Here is a 10,370-nt window from a genome sequence, read left to right as displayed (position 1 = left end):
TATCGGTACATAGTAAATGCAGTTATTTTTAAGCAGTTGTTGACATCCTATCTAAAAGGTGATTTAGCCCAAAAAAAAAACAATAACGTTACCATTCTAATATGTCTTGCAATATCCGTGCTTGCAACAGTTCTGTGCGATGCTCTTGTTTAATATTCTCTAGGTCTGAATCCAGCTCAAATTGATATAGCAATATTGACTCCATCCTTAACTATACCAGAGCAGACAGAACTTGCTGCTTTGGCAAGGGGCGGGGCAGTACTGAAACACCGTCTAAACTGTTCGCCAATCACAACACACTGGGATAGCTAACCTATCACCTATCATACCTATCATATTTAGTTTTTCAGATGTCGGGCCTTCATTAAACCCTGGAACTAATCAAGCTGTTTGTGCAAGGCTGGGGAGAACGGTATTGTAATAATGTAAATTATGTAAAAAAAAAAAAAAATCGTTTTTCGAAACACCAAGCATTAGAGCATGTTCTAGTACACCCCCAAAACAAATTCAAGACATTGTTAAAGAGCATAATAGGACCCCTTTAATTTTAATGCACTTTGCACAAACAATACTGAATGTAAAGGAAAATCCACAGCTGTGAATTAATGACAGAGAGAGCGGTTGTGCGTGTGTGAATTAGCTGTGTCTGTACAGTGTGTCTGTAATAATAGTGTTGCAAGTTTAATTACTTCAGAAGCATTGTGAAGTTGTTGTAGCCTTTTAATGTGCCATCGAAGCTTCTTTATGAATAAATATGGAGTTTGTAGCATTGACAAGTTTTTGTGCTCCTGAATGTTTCTGTATGCACAGTGCAGTCTCTGATGTTTGTGTGCTTCAATGCAGCGCGGTAGAATAGAACAGTGATTAAACTGACAGGACTTTCCCTCAAAAACACATTAAAACCACCAGTTGTTGACCATTTACCACCACAGGGGTAGAAAACTGTCACCGTCGCAGCACTAGTCTGGTCACAGAGGCTAAACTGATGATATTCCTAAACTAGTGCCCTATGAAATCAGTTTTACCTATTCCCAAATTCTGTTTTTATGTTTTAATTTTTCACAAGTATGTTTTTAATTTTGTTTAAGTTTCTAATCAGTAAAATTCATAAAACTTTAACAATTTAATAATTTCTTAAAATTAGCAATAATAGAGCACTATGAAATGAAGTTTTTTTTCTCCAACCTCGTTAACTTGTTTTATGATTTGATACAAATGTATTGAAAATGGTGGATGTCAACTAAATTCATAATACTTTACCAAAATAAGGGAACAAATTTTAACATTTGTATCTGTACGTTTTCTTTATTTTAAGTATTTTTTTAAGTATTTATTTTAAGTAGAGTTTCTGTGTGTATCTGATGATAGTTTTATCAAGTGAAATGGTGTATGAATTCTATTAACTTGTATTTGAAAGCTAATTTAATTATTCTCCTCTGCTTGCATGTTATTTTGGATTGCCTCCCTAGTCAGCTTTTTGGCGAGGAGGATGAGGATCAGGAAGTGTCACCTGACACAGCTGACCCTGAGGCTGCTTGTGAGTAGTCGCACATTTACAACAACTTATTTACTTCTTCAGTGGTGAACATTCTTTGTGCTTAATCGAAGTTTAACCTGTCATCAAACAATCTGCTCCAGGTCTCACATGCAGGACCTGAAGGACATGGCCAATAATGTTCACTATGAAAACTACCGGAGTAAGAAACTAGCAGCTGTCACCTGCAACGGGGTCGACGCCACCAAGAACAAGGACCAGCTCACAAAGTATGAAAACAGTTCTATTTTTAGCTCAATGTTTTTCCGTTTTTGTCCTAAACACACTTCCTTGGGATTGAGTCTGCAAAGTTTGTCGATCCTCTCCTGTAGCCTAACGGTCAAAAATTCTTTAAAAGTCTAGTCTTCAAGATATAGTTCACCCAAAAATAAAAATTTGCTGAAAGTTTACTCACCCTCAGGCAAGGTTTGGAGAAATTTTTCCAGCCATAATATGAGCCTCTATCTATAATATTGCTTCATCCAATGTGGATTATTGTGATGTTTTTATCAACTGTTTGGACTCTCATTCTGACGGCACCCATTCACTGCAGAGGATCCATTGATGAGGAAGTGATGTAAAATGTATTCTAATGTTACAATTGTTGCAATGTCTCTCTTGTAGGAGTCCCCTGGCCCAGATGGAGGAGGAGAGGAGGGAGCACGTGATGAAGATGAAGAAGATGGAGACAGAGATGGAGCAGGTCTTTGAGATGAAGGTCAAAGAAAAGAAGCAAAAAATGAAGGACTCTGAGGCAGAGGTGTGTATGCGAGGACACTTGTGTTTGGTTTCTAGTTTCAAATATTTTTTATTTTTATTTTTTATTAGCATTTGATCCCGTTGCTCTCCATATTTCTCATGGATAATATCACAAATACTTAACTAAAAATCCTTGGGTATCTTTGATGCAGTTGGAGCGGCGTCACGAACAGATGAAGAAGAATCTAGAAGCTCAGTATAAAGAGCTTGAGGAGAAGAGGCGCCAGTTTGAGGAGGAAAAAGCCAACTGGGAGACCCAGCAACACATCCTGGAGCAGCAGAAACTTGATGCATCAAAGTGAGACTCTCGCTGTTCTTTCAGCTCAATTCTTCAGTGTCTTTCTCTTAAAATAGCCTTTCTGTAACTCTCTGCATTATTCAGTCCCTAAATAATGCAGCTAGCAAAACAACATTTTAAATAAGGAACTGCACTCGTGCACAGAAGTAGAGAGTGACTGTCCCATTTGCTGCTTACACATTGATAATCTGCATTCAGAATTAAGTTTTAGCCTGAAGTAAAGTTTTAGTATTTAAAATAATAATAATAATTTAGTTATTTTAGTGTATTTGAAATACATTTTTTACATTAACATTTGAAATTTCAATTTGATAATGCATGATTAAATAAATTATATAAGAGATAATGTATATAATTATCTGTGGTTTGTTTTGAACTTAATTTTAGTTATCCTTTTTAATTAGTATGTTATACATGCAGTACCTTTCAAAACTTTGTGATCTAGTTTTTTTTCCCCTCCAGGATGATATCCCCCCCCCCCCCCCACATAAAAAAAAATCTCATAACTTAAACTAATGAATAGTAGTGTATATTATTGCAGTCAGTATACATAACAAGCAGTGGCATAAAAATAAAATATCAATCATTAAAAATTTAAATAGAGGACGTGGAAAAATATTGAAATTTACAGTAACCATAACTAACAATTTATTTTAATCAATTTCTTCACTAATGTTTTTGTCTTTTTTTTCTCAGGACAATGGAAAAGAACAAGAAAAAAGGAAAAATCTTTTAAAGACATCATGAAGCTCCATTCCTTATAAAACCAGAAACTCCTTGCATCTCTTTAGATGTTCTGATGTTTTATGACCCCATAAGAAACACATGCTGGAGTGCTACATCACAGTTTACTGCACATTCCATTTCAACATGAATGAAAGGAATGAAATGTAGGATATTTTTATAGTCACATCCACACACGATATCATCGCCCTCTTCTGGTTGATTATTATATTGCACCACATGCCCAGTATTTCAAGTGTATGTTCTCCACCTTTTGATTAGAGTGAGAATATTGACCTTTGAAACTTTAAATATAAACAATACTTCATGTTCGTAATAATTTCTGACAGTACAGACAGACATTTTCAGCTCTGCTGTCCACATTCACACATCTTAGTGTTAAGATGGTCTCGTGGTAGGTTCGTATGGCTGTGATGGAGAATCAGACAGACAGACAGAAACAAGTGCAACGAATTAATACAGAGCTAAGCATGTATGTGTTGAAAATTAAAGCTATGGATCAATGGTTTTTGTTCTCTGCTGGTGTGTGACATGATGTGTGTTTCTTTGGGGTCATAAACATTTGAAGACCTGTTTTAACATTATTGCACAGCTAAATTATGACAATAACAGTTTCCATGCGTTTAAACCCTTTTGCTGGCTGTGTACGTAGATAATTGTGTCCCTACCATAGATGAGGTTATACAAAATGGCGTGATGGTCCATATTAATAACAATAGTCATTTTTTGATATGGATGGATATAAAATAATTACAGTAAAATTATAGGAAGTTGCTAAAACATTCTGCCTTAAAATTGCAGACTTTTACGGCATTTGTCTGCTCATGTTTTATTCTCTTTTTTTTTATTGTGAACCGATTATGTTAGATGTCCCTCAATCTATTCCTAAACTGATCTGAGACCAGTTTGTTTCATTTTAATAGTTGGGACTTGAATTTTTAGTTGTTATGGCTGGTCCTAGATCAGGGCTTGGTGCTCACTTTTAACCCGAGTGAGTTCAGTATATCTAAACAGATGTTATTTTAGCCATACTCACCCAGATTACCCTTTATAATAAACTCACTTTACATTCTAAATGTAAATGAGAGTGGAAGCGCTCTTTGTTTCTGTCGGATAGTTTAGATTTATAACACACAGGCTCCAGTTCTAACACATGCCAAACAGACAGCAACGTGCACAAAACTCTCAATGCAAAGGACAATAAAGAGTCCCTGTATGCCTCGAGATCACACACTATTATATATTTTGAAGGTTAGTCATTATACAAGTTTGAACACTCTGTTCTTCCTGATGTGGATCACTAAAAACCACACAGATGCTCTGAAGTATGTTTAGTTTAAGGTTTTTAGTAGAACAGTATTCTGGGAAAAAGAAAACCCTTTTCTTTAGACACTACACTGTTTTTTTTTTTTTTTTTTTTTAATAGTAGACCTGAACATGGCTCTAGACATGTTTCTTTTCTTATTTTTTTGTATATGTATACGGTTTTCAATTTCCAATTGTTTTTCTTCACATTTTATCTTCATCTCTTATTCTTTCTGGCTAACTGTACATAATGTAAGAAATTATAGTCTGCCTCGACCCAGCTTCCACACAACAATATGTTTGATCATATTATAATCTCCCAAAACTTCAAAGTCATCATAAATAATAATAAAATCAACATAAAATTTTCTAACCACCCATCGAATGATCACATTCTGAGCAAATGGTGACCAATTGTAGAATGGGACAGGTGTGGGACACTGAGAAACACCTCAGACAAAGGGGTGTCAGAACTTAATTAACATACAGACCACAGCTGTTACAACAGGAGCAACTTCATTTACATGAAGGGTAGTAAACTGAAAATGTATGAAAGGTTTGAACTTAGGATGTGCTGAGTTCATTCTGACTCCGTTGAACCCAAGGTGCAACATGTACTTTGTTACTGCTATTCTGCAATAAACATCTTAATCAAGATCTTCAATATCCTCATCACTTTTTCTTACAATTATTAAACATGAGATGTTATGCTGATAATGGTTATGTTGTCTTTTCTTATCAGTACTTGATCTGAAATCATGTCGAGACACCAGGTAATCTCTGCATTTCAATTTTTTTGATTTGGTTTAATTTCTGCAAAATGAGAAGAGTTTTAATATTTTGAGGTTTTTAATTGGCTTAATATCTTTCTGTATTAAAGAGGAAATAAAATATAAAACTCATATATACTTTTTTTTTTTTTTTTTTTTTTTTTTTTTTTTTTGTAATATCATATTCCAGTATCATTGGAATTTTTCACAATTATTTATTTAGTTTAGTCGTGGCCTAGTGGTTAGAGAGTTTGACTCCTAACCCTAAGGTTGTGGGTTCGAGTCTCGGGCCGGCAATACCACGACTGAGGTGCCCTTGAGCAAGGCACCGGAACCCCCCAACTGCTCCCCGGGCGCCGCAGCATAAATGGCTGCCCACTGCTCCGGGTTTGTTCATCGTGTGTGTGTGTTCACTGCTGTGTTGTGCACTTTGGATGGGTTAAATGCAGAGCACGATTCTGATGGGTCACCATACTTGGCTGTATGTCACTTCACTTCTTTATTATTATTTATATTATATTTTATTATATATTTTATATTTAAATAAAAATCAATAAAAATGAAACAATCTGATCCAACACTGTTGTTGAGGTTTTTAAATGTATATTTACTCAAACATGTTTGTTTATTTGTATGTGGATACACTCATTTCTAAATTGTTTTTGTTATCTTCATTTTTAATCTTTCTGCCTAACTGTACATTATTAAACATGAGATTTTATCTTGATGAGAGTTATACCATCGTTTCTACTATTTGTGCTAATTTAATAGGCCTACATGAATATGCACACATTCAAATGAGTCTGACACCAGGTAATCTCATTGCATTTGAAAATTTATTTGCATAGATTAAGTGCTAAATGAAAAGGTTCACTTTACAAAAAGTTCCATAAATGTTGAAATGAACATTAACTAAGATTAATAAATGCTGTAGAGGTATTGTTCATTATTAGTTCATGTTAACTAATGAAGTTTATTGTAAAGTGTTACCAATGATAAGAGTTTAACATTCAGTTTCAGGAAATGTAAAAATACATTTCTTAAGAAAGGACAGTTGTATAAAGCAGTAACAGTATTATGTTTTGCGAAATGTATTGTGTTTTTATTGCTTAAGCTGCTTCTCCATAAAACTCTTTATCCAAACCTCTGCAGGATCCACACAAAATTCGGTTCTAGGTGTCGTAACCCTGCGGGGGGAAAGTTCACATTTTCATAAATAGACAAAATCTGTTTTATCATTTGTCTACAAATTAAAAGGAGCATTTGTTTTTCTAAATAATATATTTTAGAGTAGTTTTAAAGTTAAACACTTACACAATGCCAGGGGAAGGGCAATGTGAACTTGTCTTCTCAGCACTCACAATTTTATAGGTTGGAATTTGAAAGTCAATAAAATTGAAGCAACAGCACTTAGGAACTGCAGCAGCTGTTGGTGAGATAAAATATATTGTCTAGTTTTAGGAGAGAACCATTAAATTGATCATATCCAACCAAATATTATTTTGATATTATTCATCCTAAATATTATTTTGATATTATTCATCCTTAAAGTCTTTCTAGAACTTTAGGTTCCGTGAAGGACCATATCTGGCTGGGTAATCAGCAATATCGGTTTGTTTCTAGGTTCTTTCAAGCTCTGTATGTTTTTATCTTACTGGAGAATACAAAGTTCACTGACGAACATGCAAAGCTTCCACTATGGTACCTGGCTGTAAAATTCTTTTGTTTCTAATTTGATCCATTTTAATCACTTAAACTTTATGTACAACATCATGTCTTATATAAATAATAATTTAGTCAGAAGAAAAACTGTACTGTAAGAGAACTTACGCTGAGCCTCAGAAGTCCGGGCCATCAGCAGGACCAGCCCGAACACCAGACACAAAGAAGATGCCCTCATGGTTTCTGCTCTGAAGATGATCTTCAAGTTTTGATAATGAGCTGTTGCAGATGTCTGAGACAGTCCGAGTCTGCACCACATCTTTAAATTATTTTTTTTATTTTTTTTTTTCGGACGTGATGCTAAATAGAAACTCAGATCTGTGTTTTGATAAGGACATACACTGCAGTCCCCCTCCTCTTCTTCAAAGCCCACATAGAGAATTACATTTGCTATACTGATTTGCATGCTTTTTGCAAGCAGGGATCGTGAAAAGATAAAATACAGAAGTCATAAGTTTACACTTAAGTTTACAGATCTTCAGAGAGAGCAGTTTTTTGCTGATGTCCATTGCAAGAAAGAAAGTCATACGTCTTTTAATTATTTTCAACTTTTGTAACATATTGTGTAAAATAATATCTGCATTGCATTCTTTGTGTCCAAAGCACAGAAGGACTGTAATTCATCAATTATATGAGTCAAATTCACAGTGGCAAATTCATTTTTCACATTCACACAAAAAAGTACATGCACTGACATGGGTTTCCAATATACAAATATTAAACTAGAATGGAAACGTGTTGTAGTACATAATGGAAATAATGTGTGATAACTTCATGCATCATTCATTAACAAAAAGAACACTTAACAGATCAATATTTAATTAAAATATGAATATGCATCATATTTTATAATGCCATTAAATCCTGATGCAAATATAATTATTTATTATATAAATATTAAATGTACGTATTATTTAATATGTATTATTCTTTATTTCAAATGTAATTATTTACAATGAAAAATATTATAAGTATTAAATATTTAACATCAAAATGTCACAACTTTAATAATACTATATGACTTTAATAATTAAAAACTATTATCAATAATAAGTTTAGATAAATACAATGTAGAAAATAACGATTTAAATAATTCACTAATTATTTTCTATAAAGTATTAATATGTATTTCACTTATTTAGATGTGAGTACTGTATTAACTAAATATTCAATTAAATAATTTTTGTTTTTATTAAGATCCCACACAAGTCATGTTTTCATGGTGGTTTAGATAGCGCTGTGTAAAAAAAAAGAAAAAAACTTCCTGTTATCATTATAAAACAACTATTTTCGTCAGTCGCTGATCTGGTGATATAGTGCACTTATAATGTTTACAGTGTTTAGCATTTCATGTGGTATCCATATGAGGTTCCAACTTTTTTTTTTTTTCTTGATCCGTTTATAATAGATTCATGAAATGCTCTTTACATATTACATAAGTGTTGCTCTTCTCAAAACCATGGAAAGTCATGTGAAGATGTAAGATAAAGGTGATGCATCTTAGCAAAAATCTACTCCGCCTGATAATGATCAAGATCTTAGTGTTCAGCACTTTTGGCCTGTGGTTTTTTTGTATGATATGCACTCTCATTTTCATGTTCAGTAAATGGCACATATGCAAATACTCTGCTAGAATATGTAAATGTGCATAAATATGTATATATGTATCAGTTATATAATCCTCTTGCTCACAAATTGTGTATTTTTATTTGTTTTCAGCAATATTCATGATAAATTGGACAAATACACCAGTAACGATTTGATAATTAAACAGAATAACATGCAGACCTGCTAAAATATTATTACTAAGGTACAGTAAATGAACCATAAACCAGACTCATTCAGCAGAGCATCAAAACCCCTGAGGAACCACCAGCAGTGTGTCATTTTTATTTCTTTAGTAAGTGACCTGAGAAATGAATCATTTTGATGTGACTCATTTTGATATGAGGTACTTAGTGTTATGTATAATATGATCAAATTAGTCACACAGACTAATGTAAGATTTGAATCACTCTATTGGCCTTTTTCAGGATTTAATTCAATTAATTTAAAAGTTTCTCCACATAATTGCAGGACAAAGTCATCCACTTAATCTACATTAATCTTGACTATTTTGTAAATTCCCTTCAAAGAATTAGTTTAAAATGTGTTCTTGCCAGAAAAGCAGAACGGGCCTTTCAGTTCACTGGAAAAGACACACAGATCAAGACCATCATTATTCTGAGAAAAACACCCTTCTGAAACTGTCGCATACACTTCACAACTTCAGTGGTGACTATTTAATGCACTGCAATTTTGGTCTTAACCACATCATTCATTATTCAGAGGAGCAAAGCTGCATGAAAATGCAATGTTGGGTGTGCATATATACAAATATTATACAAATGTATGTGTATATGTATGTGTATGTGTGTGTGTGTGTGTGTGTGTGTGTGTGTGTGTGTGTATTGTGTGTGTGTACATATGAATGTATATACATATTCATTCATATTCATTTATAACACACACATAGCAAAATCATTGAATCATTAATTTTTTTTTAATTAATTCTAATTCATTTTTTATTATTATTTTTTTAATTACTTCAGAATTTACTGTTGGAGGAAGGCAGACTCTCTCTGTGCTGGATGAATCAGGCCCCATTATCAGCGACTTCAGTTATGAAAATGAGAGTCATGGGCTGTATATCCACATTTGTATTAATCTCAAAAGTAATGCAATATTAAAAATACACGTTTTAACACACTTCATTTATTTATTTATTTTTTAAAAGAAATACTGAAAGTAACTAAAGGTGGTAACACTTTAAAAAAAGGTTTTATTTGTTAACATTAGTTAACTACACTGGTTTACATGTAAGCTACTAACAATGAGCAATACTGAAGCATAAATATTAAATAAAGACTAATAAATACTAATACTAATAAATACTAAAGCATTTATTATTATTAGTCTCTGTTCATTTCAACAGTTAGGCTACTAATACATTTACATTACATTACATTTATGCATTTAGCAGACGCTTTTATCCAAAGAGACTAACAGTGCATTCAGGCTATACATTTTTTTTATTAATACATTTTTAAATCAAAATTGTTATATTGTTTATACAACATTAGGAAGATTAGACCCTTCCTGTCAGAGCAAGCCACCCAACTTCTTGTCCAAGCTCTTGTTCTCTCCAGACTGGACTATTGCAATGCTCTCCTAGCGGGCCTTCCTGCATGTACTATCA

At 33.3% G+C, this 10,370-nt stretch overlaps 3 protein-coding genes across 5 annotated transcripts in view; 2 read left to right on the top strand and 1 right to left on the bottom strand.

Annotated features, from left to right (window-relative positions):
• Positions 1-7,469, bottom strand: part of LOC109079527 (C-C motif chemokine 3-like) — a 56,398-nt gene extending 48,929 nt beyond the window's left edge. Inside the window, exons 1-3 of one of the 2 annotated variants that reach the window (XM_042715177.1) lie at positions 7,241-7,469; positions 6,725-6,836; positions 6,466-6,597 (exon numbers count right to left, since the gene is read on the bottom strand). In XM_042715177.1, the coding sequence (XP_042571111.1) occupies positions 6,513-6,597; positions 6,725-6,836; positions 7,241-7,391 (348 nt within the window). In that variant the 5' untranslated portion in view covers positions 7,392-7,469 and the 3' untranslated portion in view covers positions 6,466-6,512. Of the gene's footprint in view, positions 1-6,227; positions 6,598-6,724; positions 6,837-7,240 lie in introns of those variants that run through there. The other variant, XM_042715176.1, reaches the window with a different exon arrangement.
• Positions 1-10,370, top strand: part of LOC109079528 (septin-7-like) — a 38,004-nt gene that overhangs the window by 19,888 nt on the left and 7,746 nt on the right. The gene's annotated exons all lie outside the window — the stretch shown is intronic.
• Positions 1,421-4,629, top strand: LOC109113484 (septin-7-like). The gene is made up of 5 exons (XM_042715181.1): positions 1,421-1,537; positions 1,639-1,764; positions 2,159-2,294; positions 2,446-2,591; positions 3,288-4,629. Exons 2-5 carry the CDS (start codon positions 1,646-1,648, stop codon positions 3,325-3,327), a joined length of 441 nt encoding a protein of 146 aa, XP_042571115.1. The 5' UTR covers positions 1,421-1,537; positions 1,639-1,645; the 3' UTR covers positions 3,328-4,629.

This window comes from Cyprinus carpio, chromosome A25, assembly GCF_018340385.1.
Source record: "Cyprinus carpio isolate SPL01 chromosome A25, ASM1834038v1, whole genome shotgun sequence".
In the NCBI taxonomy this organism is placed as follows: Eukaryota; Metazoa; Chordata; class Actinopteri; order Cypriniformes; family Cyprinidae; genus Cyprinus; species Cyprinus carpio.
This window is presented reverse-complemented; position numbering and strand designations above follow the sequence as displayed.